At 44.1% G+C, this 19782-nt stretch overlaps 1 protein-coding gene across 1 annotated transcript in view; it reads right to left on the bottom strand.

The window, feature by feature from the left end:
• Positions 1 to 19782, bottom strand: part of CACNA1C (calcium channel, voltage-dependent, L type, alpha 1C subunit) — a 629866-nt gene that overhangs the window by 186802 nt on the left and 423282 nt on the right. Inside the window, 1 exon segment of the mRNA XM_015422869.1 lies at positions 14959 to 15049. Coding sequence (XP_015278355.1) covers positions 14959 to 15049 — 91 coding nt within the window.

Raw genomic sequence — 19782 nt, 5'->3', positions numbered from 1 at the left:
GGTAAATACTAATGTCACTGAAGTTTGTATTTCCCTGGTCTGGAACATGGACTCCAGCAACATAATGCTCCCTCTTGTCTTAAATGTGAGGCAAACAATACAGTCCCTGAGCTCATTTCCAGCTCATATTTAAATCCAGTCCAGATAAAAACTCCTTCCACCTAAATATTTTCTTGGCAATTACTCTGGCAGCAACAGCAGCTGCTGCTGCTCTAGTGATGCTGGAAGAGATTTAATTATCTCTTGCTCCCCTTCTTGGTTCCTGGAATGCCGCTAAAGAACCCTTGGTAATGGTATTTTCCCTGATGAAGGAGAAAATGAGGGGAGAGAGAGCTCCCACCTTCCTTCCTTCAATGCTGATGTGGCAGCAGCTAATACCACATAAGGGTGTGTGTGAAGGAAGGGGTCGGGGCATTATGGTGGCTGGAAGAAGAACAGGATTCTAGCACGACATCCAATCTGGCTAGTAATTGGCTCAGAATAAACCAAGCTATTTTCCAAGTTTTTGATAAAATTGACTTGATCTATTTACACACGGGCGGTGAGTGAAAATCTACTCTCAGTCCCTATCTTTTAGTGTTGTTTGGATAAGTATAGTGCACGGTGAATTAAAAGACTGTAACTGATATGGTAATGGCCCTGAAGGAAATGGAAATGGCATTTAATAACTGTTCTACTTCATGAGGAGAAAGGAATCCAGTGGGACCAAAACTAGTCTTTAACAGTAGCAAAAGTCCAGTGTGTATCCTTGCACTGCAATAGAAGACAGATTGCTGAACATTAAAAGGTCTCACCAAAACTATCACTGCCTAAAGCATGTTAGAACTTAAAACCAGACGTGGTTAAAGAAAATGAAATTGCTGGAAATCCCACTGGGTGAATTTCAATGTTACTTCTTTGCTGTTCACTAAAGGGACTGAGTGGCATTTTGAAGAACATTTTAGTTAATTAAGTTAACAGATGTGGCAGTTGTTTCAATAATCTTGCATGTGATAATTGTCTCTCTGGTGTATTAAGAGCTGCATCTAAGTATCTCCACCACTCCAACAGGTTACTTAATAATTCCCCTGTCCTTTGCTATTTCACATCTGTTGGCTCTCCTTCCTTCTCCGGCTGAAATCATTAGGATACAGTTAACATCAGTCACAAGAGCAGTGACATATTTACCCAGCAGTTTTGGTTATTCAGCACTTTCATGGACTTACATTCCAGTGTATACTGAGAATGCAATTGATTCCCTTATATTGGTATTCTGTTCATACAGCAAGCAAGAACAGCACTGCTGGCAACTGACCAGAAACAAGACAGTCTAAGTGGTTTCCCCCCCTTTCTTATTTGCAAACTACCTTAATACCCAAAGCACAATACAGTCTTTGTTCTCCAGGCAGAAATTTGGGCTGGTTGAAAACAACAGGGGAAAGGAAGAAAACTACCCAAATAGTCCAAATCGACACCAGTTCTGCAAAATAACCATTCTGTGCTCCTCAACTATTTCTTTTCCATATTTATCTGCAAGTAGAATTCAAACGGGAGTTTCACAATAAAGTGCTATATTTCCCATTAAAAATGTGTCCCCACAGGCAAGATCCTACAGTATGATCAGTAGAAAGTAAACCTTCAATAAAGGTCCTGTTTCCCTCTACAATTTCCTTTTTGTCTTATTCTTTTCAGGCTAACTAATTAGATCGTGTACCATAAAGTCAACGCCATTTTTAATTTTATCATTTACTAGCGTTCTAACACTATTACAAAACACTTATCATGAAAACAATAAAAAGGCCAGTGCCTTGACTCGCTGCATGGTAAAAAATACACATTTCTCTCTCAGGCTCCCTCTCCCAGCAAGAGTGGATAATCAAGCATTTATTCATTAGCTTAGAAGAAAATAAGAAAGCCTGGAGAAACCAGAATTAATCAGACAGGAAGGAGAAGACAGGCAAGAACTTATTAAAGGGGCAGCAGCCCAGAGAACCCCCAACTGTGTTTTTTGACTGCCCATAACATTAATAACAAATAAAGTCTTTAAAAAGGCAGAAAAACACAAAAAACATCATCTGGATGATAGAAGAAGAGGAGAAGGAGGAGGAGGAGATTGGATTCATACCCCGCCCTTCACTCGGAGTCTCAGAGTGGCTTACAATCTCCTTTCCCTTCCCTTCCCCACAACAGACACCCTGTGTGAGGTAAGTGGGCCTGAGAGAGCTCTTTCAAGGACTGCTCTTGAGAGAACAGCTCTGAAAGAAGTTGTGATTGACCCAAGGTCACACCAGCAGCTGCACGTGGAGGAGTGAGGAATCAAACCCGGTTCTCCCAGATTAGCCAGTGCTCTTAAACACTATACCAAACCAAGTGAACAACTGATGGCAACAGCACATTAAACAGTTTATGTGGAACTCAACCCATATTTACTGAAACGTCCCCCAAAGCTAAATATCATTTGCACATGAAGCTCTTTCTCAGGGAAGTAATTTTTGACAATAAAACGTGTAAATTACTGGTAGACTCTTAGTGAGGGGGCTCTCGGCAAAACCTTGAAGAAGACCCTTTGAGCTGTACATTATAGTAGCCATGACTGGTTTTGGTGAAGCAACTGGGAAACGAATTTTTCTAGGAAACCAATGGATTCTCACCATTCCATGAGAACTTTTCAATTTGGATCCTTCCCAGTCTGGCTTCAGTCCTAGACATGGGACCGAAACATCCTTGGCTGCCCTGCTGGGTGACCTGTCACAGGAAATGGAAAGGAGGATTGCAACTCTGTTGATTCTACTGGACCTTTCAGCAGCATTCGGTACCATCAACCATGGTATCCTTCTAGACTGCCTTTTAGAGCTGGGACTGGGGGACCGCTGCTCAGCTCCTGGGCCTTTCACCTATGGAATAACACAGGGTTCATCCATCTTTCCCCCCATGCTTTTTAACGCAGTTCATCTGGTTAGCTAGCTGTGATTTTTCCTGGGCAGAAAAGATCTGGCCACTGTGCTGCATGTTCTGGTAACATCCAGATTAGATTACTGTAATGTACTCTACATGGAGCTGCCCTTGACAAGTGGTTGGAACCTTCAATTGGAGCATGGGTCGCAGGCACCACACTAGTCCATTCTTGTCCTACTTACACTAACTCCTGGTCTATTTCCATGCTTAAGTCAGGATGCTGCTGCTGATTTTTAAAGCCCTGTATGGTTTGACACCAGCATACCTTAAGGACCTCCTGTTCCCATACAAATGTACCTGACAACTATGATCATCTTCTGAGGCCCTGGTTCAGGTGCCCCCACTTTCTGAGTTCAGGTGGGTGGCAACCCTAGGGAAGGCTTTCTTGGTCAGGGCACCAAATTGTGGAGCTCCCTCCCGAGGGATATCCATCTGTTCCTTTCCATCTGGCGGGTGAAGACTTGTTTAGCCTCACTGACCTCACTTTCCTGTCCTATGTTTTAATGAGTGACCTTTTATACATTTTTGTTTGTTTGTTTAACTGATTTTATGTGTTTTATAATCTGCTTTTAACTGTTAGCTACCTTGGTGGCCCTGTGTGGTTCGAAAGACAGGGCATCATGTTTGTAAACTAACTAACTAACTAACTAACTAACTAACTAACTAACTAACTAACTGTAGTCTGTAAACTGTGAGTTGAATGCTTGTATTCCCTTAGAAGACTAAGACATGGTTCAGTTATTTTTAAATAAGCTGGACACAATCTAGCCACCATTATGCATGCTTAAGGCCCATGCATTTCAATGGAGAAGTTGTAAATCTCTTCAGTGAAAAATAGGGCTTAAAAGTACTTAATATTTTTTCTAGATTATTTTGTACTTAAATCACTTTGAGTAAGAACAAATCGCCCCTAGTAAGAGGGAGTGGAAAGAACGTTTTAAAGAGCTGTTTAATATGATTAGATTTGATTATTTTATTGAAATGGTAAAAATTTAAGACATATTAATGTTTGGAAATGCAGATGATGCATGGGAAGCTATAATGAAATGTGAAGCTTGAAATCTGAAACGTGACAATTTTGATATGTCTTAAGTATATACAAAATAACATCATTATTTCAGGATGATTTTTCTAATAGTGATTTATACTCAGTATAGATTTATGGAGACTGAAAAAAAATTACTTTCAGAAGGGCACAATTTAACATTGACAGCATCTTTCCTCATTTCCTAATATATACATTTCCTCATAGTCCCTCTTATCTAAACACAATAAAACTCACAACAGATCCTTCACAAAGGAAATGCTTTGGGGCAGGAATGTGCTAGGAATCTGTGTATCATTACCAAATGGATATAAACAGGAGGTCTTGAGTGGTTACATTTTTGCTCTGTTTTAAGAAGATGCTGCTAAGCCTTGAAACCCCAGGTTTTTATATCTTTAGGGACAGAATTCTTAAAGCTCATGGCTACAGGAAAAACCCTATACACCGTTGGTTTCTCCCAAACTGTGCGTACTGAAAAGTGAGTTCGGCAATGGAAGAAATGAGAGAACCTTCACAAAACGAAAGCCCTTGTTTCAAACGTGCTTTGTTTTTAAATCCCAAACAGGTACCAAATGTCACACAGGCTAGTAATCACCTCTTCCCTGCTTCGCCACACTTTGACAATGAACCTTTCAAGGGGGTGCAGGAATTCTTCCTCCAGCCAGAATGTTAACTATCCAGGGAAACACTCTTGACAGACGGGTGGTGGCCGCTGAGAGCACACTTTCATTATTTACCAGATTTCCAGGATGCAGCAGTTACAATTCTATAGCTCCCCCTATCCCTCCCCAGGTTTTATTGTTTTGAGTTTCCCCTCTGGAAATCAGGCAGATTGTCCTCTCTACAAGTGGAAATTCTGGGCAAAGCCAAATCGCCAAAAATGGATACTTTCCACTCAAACTGATCATTTTAGCCAATTAATCCTTATTGGTTCAATTGCTTCAGCTCTGTAATTGTGTCCTCTTTGAACAGGATGTTTCAGCAAAGCGATTCCACTCATCTGCTCATGAAAAGACAGAAAACTATGGCTAGTATGCTAATTTCCCCCTCAGTGGCATCAGCTGAGTTGACCTTAAATCTAGGAATTTGCCGAATCAAGTCTGAGGCTGGTTCACTCTTGCACATTTATATAACAAAGTGATTCTTAACAGAATCACTGTATATAAATGGAGGGAGGCAATCAGAACTTTGGGTGTGGGCATTCAAGATTTTAGGAAGCCCCTTATCTGCACTTGCAATGACTGACAGCATGTGTTTTATACTGCTCACTGAGCACTGATAAACTCCCCAGTCCTAAATCAAGAAACGGAACCAAACCTAACAAGGAGTTGGTTGACGCCCATCAGGGATAAGGATCTCGTTGAGTGTATGAGTGAGAGCTGATTATTGTATGCATAGGTTATAAATATATTTATACTAGCAGTAAAGCCCGTTGTGAAAGCAATACAACGAGATCTAGAAAGATGCTCTGGGGGAGTGCTCTGGCTTTGGGCAAACAGTGTCAATTTGCTGTGGTGACCTCAGCAGGGTATAATGACAGAGTCCACTGTTTTCTCCAGAGGAACTGATCTCTGCTACCTGAAGAGCAGTTGTAATAGTGAGTGATCTGTAGCCCTCACCTGGAGATTGGCAGCAATTGTTACCCAGGACAAAATGGGTAATTGTTACCCAGGACAAAACCTACCATTATCTGCTCCTTTGACTTCAGCTGACTTCTGCCCTCCCTTCTGCAGAGCAGTTGTAATTCTGAGTGCTCTCCAGCTCTCACCTGGAGATTGGCAACAATGGTTCCCTATGTGGGACTGATTGGTTTGGTGGGTGGAGTCTATGGCAGTGTACCTGTCTGAGGTCCCACCCCTCCTCAAACCTCACCCTCTTCAGGCTCCATCCCTCAAATCTCCAGGAATTTCCCATCTGGAGTTGGCAACCCTATCAGGACTGGCCCCAATGTGTTTTCTCCCAAAGGCCAAAGTAGGTGACAGGACCAAGCTTAGTTGCCTACCAACAGGCATTGAGGGGAATGTAGGGTTGCCAGCTCTAAGGAGGGAAATACCTGGAGGTTTGGGGGGTGGATTCTGTAGAGGGCAGCATGGGTAGATCTCCAGGTCCCACCTGGAGATTGGCAACCCTAGGGGAAAGTCAACTGCACAGCAGGGGGTTGAAGAGAATGGTTTGATGGCTTCTGGGCCGAGATTAGCAACAATAGTTCCCCAGGAGCCCCATCGTAAATGCACCAAACAATTCCTAAAGATTTTCCGAAACACTACTCTGTCGATAAATTGCAACAGTTTGAATGAGTACCAAAGCTTTAAGAGCTCTCCAGCTGTCACCTGGAGACTGGCAACAGCTTGTCTGGAGTGTGGGCAGTATGGCATTGTATCTGTCTGAGGTCCCCCTCTTCCTCCTCCTCCTCAGACCCCACCCTCAGCAGGCTTCATCCCTAAAATATCCTGGAAGTTTCCAATCTGGAGTTGGCAACCCTATGTCCTTTCCACACAACCATCAGCCTACCTTGATCTGCCTGTCTGTCTTCTGGTTTACATCCCCCCCCCACAGCCTCTGCCAAGGGAAAGGGCAGTTTTTCCCTGCAGTGGGAACGAAAGCAGCTGACATCCTCCTCAGAATACACCAGGTCCCATATTCCAACTGTCTTGGGGGGGGGGAGTTTGAGGTGTGGAATGGAGTGAGGTCCAATCAGCTTCCATATGCAAAAGACCTTGAAACGCTGGGCGGGACTGCACAAAGCAGCCAGTCAACCCAGCCAGCGTCTTCTGAGTGGCAGTTCTTCCGGCCAAACACTAAAGGAGTGCATTTTGGAATGTTGGACTACGGCTTTATATATAAGGAGAGATGCCCTTTCCAGAGTTCTGTTCTTTTGTCCTTTTTTTTTTTTTTACTTTACTGTTCAGTGCTAGGAAAGGTTGGAGGCAGTAGGAAAAGAGGAAGACCCAACATGAGATGGATTGACTCAATAAAGGAAGCCACGGCCTTCAATTTGCAAGACCTGAACAAAGCTGTTAATGATAGGACATTTTGGAAGTCATTATTTCATAGGGTCACCGTAAGTCAAAAGCGATCTGATGGCACATAACACACGTGAGTCTGTTCACCACCTCGGATTCTCCCAGGGCATTCTCCTTGTTGAGACCTTCAATCTGTTCGCTCAGCCACAACATGTGCTTGCTCAGGGGTCATTTCCTGCAGGAGCGCACAGGAGTGGAGCTCCGGCAGTAAAGAGCCCAGGGGGCGGGCACATGCAACAAGCCCCACCCCCTGCTCCCAGCAGCCCTCAGTCAGAGCAAGAAGCAGCCAGGTAAGCTGCAGAGCCCCCCCCCGCCCCGGTCCAAAACAGTCCAGTGGCACCTTTAAGACCAAGTTTTATTCAGGTACAAGCTCTCCCTCCTCTGCGAGGACAGATCTGCAGATCCCGTCCCCCCAATAGCTAGCAATCCAAAACAGTCCAGTGGAGCCTGAGCAGTGGGTGCTGCCTTCTGACACACTTCCGGTGACGTCAGGGGGTGTGGCATATGCAAATAAGTTATGCCAATGAGTTATGCTAATGAGCTCCTGCACCCTTTTTGCTACGAAATGACCCCTGTGCTTGCTGTTTTATGGGTGCAGCTCCAGTGTTATGGAATGCTCCCCCCTATATTGTCTGCCTTCCTTAAGATATGGAAAGCCAGTCTTACCACCCAGTTCATAAGCAGGGTAACTCTTTCGAGGGATAGGTGTACAGCTGCAGTTTTTTCTCATCTGTTTTTTCAGTTTTAACCCTCTGTTACCTGCAAGTTACGATACTTCATAAGCCGCCTTGAGTTGCCATTGTCAATAGGAAAGGTCACAGTAATATTTTAGTAAACAAATAAATAAAGAGGGGGCAATAAGTGGATTAAACGTTAAGAACCACAAATTTAACAACTTTCATGTATGAATGGTTGCAACCTGAATGGCCCAGACTAGCACAAGCCTGTCAGAGCTCAGAAGCTAAGCAGGGCTGGCCGTGGTTAGTCCTTTGATTGGAGAACATGAAGGAAGTCCAGGCTTGCTATGCAGAGGCAGGCAATGGCAAACCACCTCTGATCAAGTCTTGCCTTGAAAGCCTCATGAAGAGTCACCGTAAGTGGGTTGCAACCTGAGAGCACCTAATCACTATATGTATGAATGGGCCAAACACAGACTATACACCCCATGTGAAACTTTCATATAACCTCACTAGTAATACAATGCTTTTTACTTCACACATTCAGCTGCCAGTCAACTGTGCTAATCCAGTTAAAAGAAACCAAGTGACGTATATGAATCTGTGAACCCGCCCAAAGATCTCAGAAGATGAAAATATTAATTTCAGATTTTTGCATAAACAACACCTCTCTGCAATAAGGAATTCCTGCAGTCCTACCAACACAGCTGGTTTGATAAATGTCATTATTGTGAACCTTGTTGGATTATATGTATTCAGCTAGTGGTACTGCAGAGTCACTATAAGGCTGAGTGGTGATATGGGTGATCCCTGGTTCATACCCTGCCCCTGTCGTACTTCTGTCATACTTTCAATTTAGGCAAACCACGCTCTTTCTCATCCTCCAATCTTCAATATGGGAATAATACTGGCCTACCTTCTAGCACTAATGTATGAATTGCAATAAAAGAATGCATGCAATCTGCTTTGAACACAGAAGGCGCTGTTTAAATGCTAACACTTGCCATCTTTCTAATGAAGACTACCAGCTCGTAGACTGAAAACAGCTTTGGTAGTTTTAATATCTGTGGCCCTGTCCACACGAGAGGATTAAGGCCGGGAGAGGGACGGATCGGGGGTGGAGCAAACGGGCGCGATCCCACCGCAACATCTGGTAAGCATACCGTGTCCGTCCCCGATCCGGCCCTTCCAGCAATGATCCGCACCAAAAAAGAACCACCTACCGAGGTGGTTCTTTTCGAACGGCCGCAGCAACGCTGGCCATGGGATCGCCGGCGCGTTCTTTCGCCGGCGCATTCCCATGCTCCGACATGCGCAGTTCAGCAGACTCCCGTGCCTTTCTCCCTGTCTCCCCGGCATCTGATCGTGCCGGGTAGCAAATGCACAGTGGCTCAGGGGATCTGTATGATCCCGCCGCCGCGTGCCTATTTAGGTGCGGCTTTTTAAAAGCTGCACTTTGGCCATCCCTTCTTCCCTTGTGTGGCAGGGGCCTCTATGTAGAATTACCATTGGCTTTATTGCTGTACTTTAAACTTAATATTTAGTATTTTTTCCTCCTTTCAAAGGGAAACAAATGGAAGTCCTGCCTCACCAACCTTTTGGAGTTCTTTGAGAAGTGAATAATTGAGATGTGAATGTTGACAACGGTGTCACATGCTTGGACTTTCAAAAGGCTTTTGACAAGGTACCTCATCAAAGGCTCCAGAGTAAATTTAGAAGGCAATGGGATTATGGATTAAAAATTGGTTATATGACAGGAAGCAAAGAGTAGGAATAAATGGACCATTCTCACGATGGAGGAAAGTAAACAATGAGGTCCCACAGGGGGTAGTAATTTTAAATTTGTTGATAAAGGAGCTGGAAATAGGGGTGAGTAGTGTAGTGGCCAAGTTTGCAGATGACACAAAATCATTCAGGCTGCTGAAAACCAAGGCTGACCATGAAGTGCTCCTAGAGGATCTCCATAAACTGGATGAGTGGGAGACAATGTGGCAAATGAAGTTCAGTGTTGGTAAGTGTAAGGTGATGCACACTGGGACAAAAAAAAAAATCTCAACTTCAAGTATAGGCAATGGGGTCTGGGACTGAGAGGGAAAAAGATCCTGGGGTCATAATGGACAGATCAATGAAAGTGCCTACCCAGTGTGCTGCAACAGTAAAAAAGGCAAACAGTATGTTAGAGATTATTATATTGTTGAATATAAAATTGACAATATTATAATGCCACTGTGCAGCCTAATTTGCAATACAAGGTACATTTCTGGTCAGCATAGTTCAAAAATGACATCACAGAGCTGGAAAAAGTACAGAAGAGGAAAACCAAGATGATGAGGGGGTTGGAGCACCATCCCTATGAGGAAAGGCTGAAGAGTCTGGGACTTTTCAGTTCTGAAAAGAGACGACTAAGGGGGGGGGGGACCATGATAGAGGTTTATAAACTTTTGCACGGGGTGGAGAGAGAGTTGACAAAGAGAATTTTTTCTCCCTCTCCCAAAATACTAGAACTGAAGGGCATCCAATGAAGGTGATGGGCAGCAGATTCAGGGCAGACAAAAGGAAATCCTTCTTTACACAGAGAGTGTTCAAAATGTGGAATTCACTGCCAGAGGATGTAGTGATGGTCACAGGAGTAAACAGCTTTCAAAGATAGATTCATGGAGGATAGGTCAATCGGTGGCTACGAGCCATGATGTCTGAGGGGAACCTCTGCATTCAGAGGCAGTCAACTTCTGAATCCCAGAGCTGGGAGGCAACATCAGGGGAAGGCCTTGGCCTCTATGCCCTGTACTTGGATCTCCAGAGGAACTGGTTGGCCACGGTGTGAGAAATGATACTGAACTAGATGGACCACTGGTCTGATCCAGTAGGGCTCTTCTTATGTTCTTATGTTTGATATCATAATATCTTTTGTTCACTATCCTTTCCTCAGCTGCAAGAAACTAATGTTTTTTATATAGTTGTCTGCAAAGACTCCAAGATTCTAGCATGGAACTCTCATTTGTCAGATCCCTGGTGCATCTCTCTTGCTAATTTACACCCAGGATAGAAGTGAATCAGCCTTTTGTTTTGACAAATGGGATTCAAGTCACACCAGGCGAATCAAAATGACTCATGCCTAATTCCCCCCCAAAAAAATCCTTTCTGGTGTCCTTAATGCTGGTAGTACCTTAGGGTAGCATCTCCTCCCCCCCTTTTAGTTTTAGAAATACTAGAAAAGTAAATATTCCATTGTATGTTGAGTGCTCAACAGGAGGCTGCTTGTGATAGCACTGAAAAGCATACAGCACATAACTCCACGGAGGTGGTCAAACTTCAGAAGATATCCTACTTTCCCAGAGAGACACAAAAACATTTTGGAAAAGTATCTTTGCTGCCAGTAAGTCAGTCTTTCTTTTCATTTTCATAGCACTTCATGGAAGAACACAAAAAAGGAACAGACAATAATTCTAAACTGCTGCTCAAAAAAAAAAAAATTTTCCCTGCTCAATTTCTTTAGAAAGCTAATGGGCCATTATCATGGGAACCCAACGGAATAGCAGAAGGAAGCCGCAGAAGCAACCTTTGGTTTGGAAAAGCCCCAGGACAGGAAACAGGATCCTTAATGAGGTGCTGGAAGCCTGGTTGTAATCAGTTTCGGTTGGCAGAAAGTGTGTTTTTCTGACAGGATGTCTGAGGAAATTGTGATAACAGTGGCTCGTGCTGGACCAGGAGCTGGCAGACCCAGGATCAAATCCCCACTCTGGCATGGAATCTCGATGGGTGACCTTGGACTTCGTTTTAACCTACCTCGCAGGGCTGTTGTGAGGATAAAATGGAGAAGAGGAGTACACTGTAAGCCACTCTGCATCCCCAACTGGAGAGAAAGGCAGGGTATACATGAAGTGAAATAAATAGTGAAAACAGTAGAGAGCACTGCTAGGCTCATCAAGCCTAGGACATTAGAAGGGAATGAATCTTCCATTGTGTAAAAGCCACTGAACCAACATCTTTGGGAAGGTTTTAGAGAAAAAAATGTCTATAGTCAGACAAAGGCTGCTTTCCTAAACATACTTACTAACAAATTGCTGCCATCTTCCCCGATTCAATCTATTAATACACTTACTAGGGAGTAAGTAGCATTGAACCTGATGGGATTAACTTCTGAGCGTACAGGTTTAGGATTGCACTATAAAACTAGCATTCGGACCAGTAAGGGAAAGATTGCTCTAATCTTATACATCAAATCCTCTGTTAATCGTGCAGAGGTTTGTTTGTGCCACTCGATCACCTAGTTCTTGAAAAGTCAAACATTAATGTAACAAATGCACCCCTCCAGATAATTCCTACTGCTGAGAGACAGGCCAGATGCAAAACAGAGTTCCATTTTTTCTTTTCCCCAACCTTTTCTTTTTTAAAAAATGAAGGATGCAATTAGTGGGAGGGAAGAGACTCAACTCTTAAGCTAAATCTTCCCTTCCTGCTGTTTGTTTGCTAAAAATCTGTGCCCTCCAGCTATTCTCCTTCCCTACGGAACCCAGATCTATGGTCATGGATGGGAGAGCAGTTTGTGTGGGAAGTAAACTTTATCAGACTAATGGCAATAGAGGGAATTGGCATTTTCTGCTAACTGCATTCTTCCACCTACCCCCCAGTCATAACGGAAAACAGGCACAGAACCCTATGAGGCATATTATCCAAACTAGATGTGTTAACAGGAGATCCAAGACTGGGATCTTTCACATTAAAAAGAAAAACCCTTCAGAACAGCTGTTGGAGACCTCTGAATCAGGTCAGGAAAACAGCACAGATAGATAGCCTTTTCTGTGCCACTGTCTCACTCCCAACCACTTCTCACTCTGTGGAGAACATACACCAGGTTCTATAGAGGCTGATTTAGGTAAGGAAATGAACGCTGGAGAAGGGTGAAACCCAATACTCATTTCTTGACCCATTTTGTGGGCTCTGTACAGTATCTTTGAACTTTAAAAGAAATACAGCTAATCCTGAATCTTCCTCATCATGTCTTCTTTGAATTTCAGTTGGGGTCCACACAATTTCCTTTGGCATTGGTAGCCTCAGAAAGAACTGCGTGTACTTCCATGGATCTGTTAAGAATATTTTTGTTGTTTTATAAAATGCAGTGCTGGGGCTTTGATTTGAAGGGGAAGACAGGACAAGGAGAATGAGGATGTAATTCTTTTCCTGTAAGGCATTTTTCTACATAAGAACATAGGAGAAGCCAATGTTGGATCAGGCCAAAGGCCCATCCAGTCCAACACTCTGTCACACAGTGGCCAAAAACACCAGGTGCCACCAGGAGGTCCACCAGTGGGGCCAGGACACTAGAAGCCTTCCCACTGTTGACCCCCCCCCCCCAAGCACCAAGAAGACAGAGCATCACTTGCCCCAGAGTCCCTATCCATACTTTGTGGCTAATAGCCACCAATGGACCTCTGCTCTATATGCTTATCTAATTCCCTTTGGAAGCCATCCATGCTTGTAGCTGCCCCACCTCCTGTGGCAGTGAATTCCATGTGTTAATCACTCTTTGGGTAAAGAAGTACTTCCTTTTATCCGTTCTAACCCAACTGCTCAGCAATTTCATTGAGTGCCCATGAGTTCTTGTATTGTGAGAAAGGGAGAAAAGTACCTCTTTCTCTACCTGCTCTATCCCATGCATAATCTTATAAACCTCAATTATGTCACCCCTCAGCCATCGTTTCTCCAAGCTAAAGAACCCCAAGCGCTTTAACTTTTCTTCATAGGGAAAGTGTTTCAACCCTTTTATCATTCTAGTTGCCCTTTTCTGCATTTTTTCCAAAGCTATAATATCTGTTTTAAGGTGTGGTGACCAGAACTGTACGCAAATGAGGTTGCACCATTGATTTATATAGGGGCATTATGATGTTGGCTGATCTGTTTTCAATACCCTTCCTAATAATCCCCAGCATAGCATTGGCCTTTTTTATTGCAGTCACACACTGTCTTGAAATTTTCAGTGAGTTATCTACTACAACTCCAAGATCTCTCTCATGGTCAGTCTCTGCCAGTTCGGACCCCATCAACGTGTATTTATAGTTAGGATTTTTGGCTCCGATGTGCATCACTTTGCACTTGACCACACTGAACCCCATTTGCCACGTTGACGTTCTACTGAAAGCACCCCCCCAATGCATTCACACCTGCTAGAAAAAGCTTATGTATACTGTTATGTGTTCCCCAACAGAGGACCCAACAGATTTGCAATTTTCAGTAGCAAAATGGCCCATGGGGAAAGGTTTAACATGCTTTTCTTCACCTACATCGCTCCTGGCAGCACCTGCATTTTGTAAACAACAAGTGTCAACATAACGCTTTCAACTTTCAAATAATCCCATAACCATTCCAAACCCATATTTTCCAACTGAACGTGCAGTTCTCGAGTTAACATCGGTTTTATCTTTCTTTCCTGATTCTTGATTCCTGATTCTTTTCTCTCTGCTACCTTACTTCCTTCCAGTTGTCCTTTCTCACAATTGCTTCCCTGGATGGTTTCCTATATGCCAATGTACATTTATGAGACATGTCTGCCATGTATATTCCGGCATTTGCCAAGGTGCAAAGGAGAGAGGAGTGTCTGCAAAGACCAGGGAGCTGCAGTCACAGCACATGTCCCCCACATTTCCCTCTGTTTCCCAAGAAAGGCTCTTTCTCTTCATGATTTACAGGGTTCATTGGAAGATGCCAATGCCCGCAGGGCTCTTTTTGTAGCAGGAACTCCTTTGCATATTAGGTGACACACCCCTAAGGTAGCCAATCCTGCAAGAGCTTACAGTAGCCCCTGTAAGAAGAGCTCTTAGGTGACACACATGTGAATTGGCCTTCAGTGTACCTTTAGGATGCTGTGTGGGGAACTGGGCTTTTGAGAACAACCTTGGGAGAGCCCTGCTCAGATTATCTCTGAAAGAACCCTGCTGGAAACTTCTTCTCAGGACATTCTCTAGAAGTCAGTATCACATACAATTCTTCTCAGTGCTTCTCACTCCTGTAAATATGGATGTCGGATTTCTTTTCTTTTTTTAAATGGGGAGAAATGGAAATTGGAAATATGCAGACTGCTGATGCCCACTTCATGACACAAGAAATATTCATAATTCAGTTCTGATGTTCTCGAACAAGGGAACACCTTATCCCAAATGTCCACTCATTCAGAAAAAGGTGTCTTCAGCAAAGCTACCTGTGAAACAAATCCTTAGAGTTTATTCCTTTATATTTGTCAAAGCACAAGCATATACACATATCTATATATGGATAAACTCACGCCAGCCGTGCTCCGCAGTTTTCTCCCTCAATATCACCTCCTGCCACGTTATCAGTGTTCACAGATTCTGTTTCACTGGTGGGCATGCTCACTGCAAGAGTCAGAGGGAAGAAAAGAACAGACTGTTGGTAATTAGTCTGCAAGACATTAGCCATTACTGGCACTAGCTTAGCAAAAAAAACAACAACACCAGGTTAATAACTAAGAGGGGAAGTGCAGATCTTGGACTCGCACAATTTGGATATAAGTCTCGAAGGAGCTCCTGGGTAAACATCTACCATCAGTTTCTGTTCCACTGCATGAGGGAAGTAGTACAGCCCCATTTCATGAAACTACGTGGGAAAAGGGATGAGATTGATTTTGTAAGTCTCTTTGCAATCAAAACTATCTATTTCCCTATTCCATCTCTTACTGAGGGTAGGCCTACCCATGACTTCTGCTTTATATGTACGGAGCAATTAGCTTGGTTAGGCTGCAGCTCATCCTGTGCCCCCATCCTACTTCTGAAGTTACTTTAGCAATACAGTTGTTGCCTCATTAAACAGACAGTAACTTTCATGTGATATCACCTGGTGGGTTCTAACATTTTCGGGCAGCCTTTACCCTGGCTCTCATTCTACGGCTATTCCGTGATTGTCAGAGTCTTGCATTCCCTGAGCAGCTGTTTCCCCAAATCATACATACAAAGCGTTTCTTGCTTTTTCTGACACTGCATACCTCTCGTTACTTCCTACCCCCCTCAAGACCTTTTTCGATTCAACAAAATTATTGGTGAGTTTTTTTGTATATCTGTCTCTGTGAATATCCAGAGGTTTTAGTAAAATTCCTGATGTGAGGAACAGCTCATAGTCCAGATACAAAGATGCATGCATGACAGAGACTATGCAAAGAGCCAGAGGGGGACATTGAAGGATAACCAGAAACAAACCCAAACAAAAGTGATTGTGACAAACTGCAACGCTTTGGCAACCTTGTTCTTGTATTCTGGTATGTAATAAGTCAGAGACAAACAGAATGCCGAACTGGCATGCTGAGCATGTGGGTTAAGTAGTTCCTTGCATTGTTTGGCATATGATAAAGCAAGTCATGTGACTAATTCACAGGGGACCCAGCAATTCAGCCTACATTTACTATACCATCAATCTGCTCACTTTTGGCAGTTTTGTAGTAGTAAAGTGAATAAAGATTGATTTCCATGCTGGGCACTTGGTGTAACAATCATGCATGTCACTGGACCAATTCACACATCAACAATTGTGGGAAGAAGGTAAATGAGGAAAGGATATTTTGCATTTGTTCCTGTTTTATACTTGCTGATTTAAGCAGGGCAGGCAATGTCTGCATGCATTCTTGATCACGGTTAGGGTGCAGAGAACAAGAGCAGAAAAAGGGTATGACACAGATTCATATAATACTATTGAGAAGCTAGGATGTGGATACACGTGACAGTAGACTGGGTACAACATGAAGCAATCTAACTGGTTTACCATCTGCCCAGTCATCAGCCAACCAATGATGAGCCATATATTTTTTCCCCCATTGAGCTCATCTATATATCTAATAGCAAAGTTTGGTCCCCAACTGCAGATCTCTAAATTCGTGGGTCAAGGCCAGACGAACACAAAAGAAATTTTTCTGCAAAATGGGGGGACCCCCTAGGTTTGCAGGAAAATCTGAAAATTTAATAAAAAATATATTGGGGGGTTTAAATTGCCCCTGAAATAATTTTTTGAAAAAGCATTGTCTGAGCATGCGTAGACAATGCTCTTACCAGTATAGCTGGCTGTGTCCAGTGCAAGGAGCCACTCCAAGCCTGGCTGCTGTGGTGGAGGACCCCTGGAGAAGCTCTGGGCTGCCATTGCAGACCTCTGAGGTGGAGGATGCCGGGAGCTGCTCCTGTCCCAGCCACCACAGCAGAGGACATTGGGAACTGCTCCAGGCCCTGCCGCCATGGTAGAGAACAAAACAAGCTCTACCATAGAGCTTTCCCTTGTATGGCCGTGGCCCCGCCCCCAGCGTGCCCGGGGTCATAACGTCACTTCCCTGTGACGTGCACGCTGGGGCGGGGTTCCCCCCGGGGCTTGATTCCCCGGCATTGGGGAACGGGCCTCTGGGGCAGGGGGATTTCCGCCCCCTGGGGGGATTTGGCAGCCCTAGCACTATTACTCCTTGGAGCTTCTCTTCCAGAATCTAGGACCAATGACAATTTCCATTAAGTTGCTCTTTTAAGTAGCCTGAAAGCCCCAAGCATTTAATTCTCCTGTGCCATAAGAACAGGGAACAGACAGTAAACTGGGGTACAGCCAGCCCCCAAAGCTATCCTGTGTGTCCTCAAACTTCATCCCATTTGGTACCCATGCCACATTAGCCAAGACACAGGAATGGAGCTCTTTAAGTCATGCCCAAAAGAAGAGGGATAAAGAACTCTTTCCAATTTTTTAATTTGTATTAAAGCAAGCCAGTGGGTAGAAACAACACAGCTAGCCCTCTGACTGTAGCTCAATCCAAAATATGGCTGCTGTTAAAAGTAGATGCTAACTGGGGCCCTGTAAAGACCTCAGTCTTTATATTATAAACACTGCACATTTATTTACAGTCTGTTACCTAAAAGCTCCAAGCTAATTCAGAGCGCTACTGTGGCAGGTGCTTTCAGTTATTTATGTTAGTGATGGGGTAAGTTCACCTGAGTGAAGTGAAAGCAAAATGATGTATTGTGCTTCAGCTAGTTCAGCATTTCACCCATCATCTCGTTCTCCAAAAGACTGCCGTTATTTAAAAAATGCTAAACAAAATCGACCAGAAAGAGGAGGGAAGCATATATATAGGATACACAGGCATTTTACTCCTGTACTAGGGGATAACAGAGATGCTGAATTAGAGAATGAGGTAGAAAGGTTGGTAATGATAATTAGATGCCATGTTGTCATGTGAAGTCACTGTTATTCTATTTGCTTGCATATATGTGTATATGCCCAAGCAAGTAAATAGAATAACAGTGACTTCAAATGACAGACCAAGATGGATATTAGTCCAGGACATAGAATCATAGAATGTTAGAGTTGGAAGGGACCTTGCAGGTCATCTAGTCCAACCCCCTGCACTCTGCAGGAGCATAGCCAAAAGATAGCCCTACAACATACCCGAAAGATGGTCGTCCAGCCTCCACTGGACATTCAGTTGCTGACCTAAAAGTAGCCGTTCTCTTACAAAGGAATTTCAAAAGGTGATTAGAAAAAGAGACTGCTGAATTGGAACTGATAATGAAGCTCAAGACAATGCATCCTCCTGGACTGAATTGAGACCTAGGTTTCTTCACTCATTACTAATGCCTGCTATTGTCATTTGGCATCTGAAATCACTCTCCAAGATATAAGGACAGATGGACTCACATTCTACTGTATCTGAAGAAGTGAGCAGTGACTCACAAAAGCTCATACCCTGCCACATATTTTGTTAGTTTTTAAGGTGCTACTGGACTCTTGCTCTTTTCAAATGACAGAAGGGCCTTCAAGACTGAGACTTGGAAGTCCAACTTGCTCTATAGTAAGATTCTTATCAATTTAGACCATTCCCAACAGGTATTCATTGAGCCTCACCTTAATTGCTGGCATACAGTGACATCACTATGTTTCAGGCTGTTGGTTCAAAATTCATGTGTCCTCATGCTAGATAGGGTGTCATCAATCCATTCAGTAGTAAACAGCTTCCAGCTCATTGGGTTGGCAACATCAAGGGTGGCTGGCCATAATCGTATCACTGCCTCGAACAGCACTGGTGTTCTCCAATCAACTGAATTCAGTCTGAATCTTTAGTGCTGCTAGTTAAGCCAACCCCTTCCCACTTTTCTGATCTCCGAGAACAGGACACACAATGTCTTAACACAAAAAGCCATGAATGCTCCAGGGTAACGCAATGAGGCTGGATGGATGATCTGGCAGATCCTCAAACCCAGGCTTTCCCCCCCACCATAGAGAACAATGGAGGGGATGGGGCAACCTGTTTGGGGCCTCGTAGAATTGGACCCCCTGGTTCAATCTTCCTGAAACATGGTGGGTATCTTGGGGAGAGGCTCCAGCAGCTACCCTGTGATTTTGGAGCCTCTCCCTCAAACCCCCTCCCCTCCAGCCCCCAGAATATACCCTATGTTTTCGCCATTGACTTCAATGGCCCATAGGATATAATGGGGCCAAACCCTGAGCTTGCTTTTTCTCATTTGCGAGTCTAGCCTCCGCACTCCTTTAACGAGGCAGCCCTGAACCTTGGGGCGGCGGGAGTTTCTTTGCACGCAGCTTGTGCGGCTGGCTGAGTGCCTCTTCTGCTTGCCAACCTCTCGCCTCTACACCTCATCTTCTGCCAGGCATGGAGAAGCCCAGCTCGCCCAGGCTTCTTGTCTCCTGCTGCCTTGGCCGTCTGGTGCACGGGTGAGTCCCCAAAGTTTGACTCTTCCTCTACAAGTCTCTGGCGCTGGAGGTATTTGTCTCCTTCCCTCCTGCCTGCTATGGCTGCATAATTGTGAGAGATTTCTTAACATAGTGTTCCTGCCAGGGAAGCTGGGGACCCTGCCCATGAGTCTCCATTTCATCCTCACAACAACCCTGTGGGGTAGGTTAGGTAGAGAAGGGGAGATTTGGCCTGGGGTCACTCAGCCAGTTAATATTCCAGAGGTGTTGTAATGTAATACTCAATTTCTCAAACGAGCGTATGCCTGTCTGTTGGTCCACTTAGGAGTCTTGATCCTGGTTGTGTGGTGGGCTAGTTGTGGCAAATGGTAGGGAAGCTCAGTATTTCTGTATACAGTTGTAGGGGCTTTATTGCAATGTGGTA

Source organism: Gekko japonicus, unplaced genomic scaffold (genome assembly GCF_001447785.1).
Source record: "Gekko japonicus isolate JY-2015 unplaced genomic scaffold, Gekko_japonicus_V1.1 scaffold34, whole genome shotgun sequence".
In the NCBI taxonomy this organism is placed as follows: domain Eukaryota; kingdom Metazoa; phylum Chordata; class Lepidosauria; order Squamata; family Gekkonidae; genus Gekko; species Gekko japonicus.
Note: the sequence above shows the minus strand (reverse complement) of the source record. Positions and strands in the feature narration are given on the sequence as shown.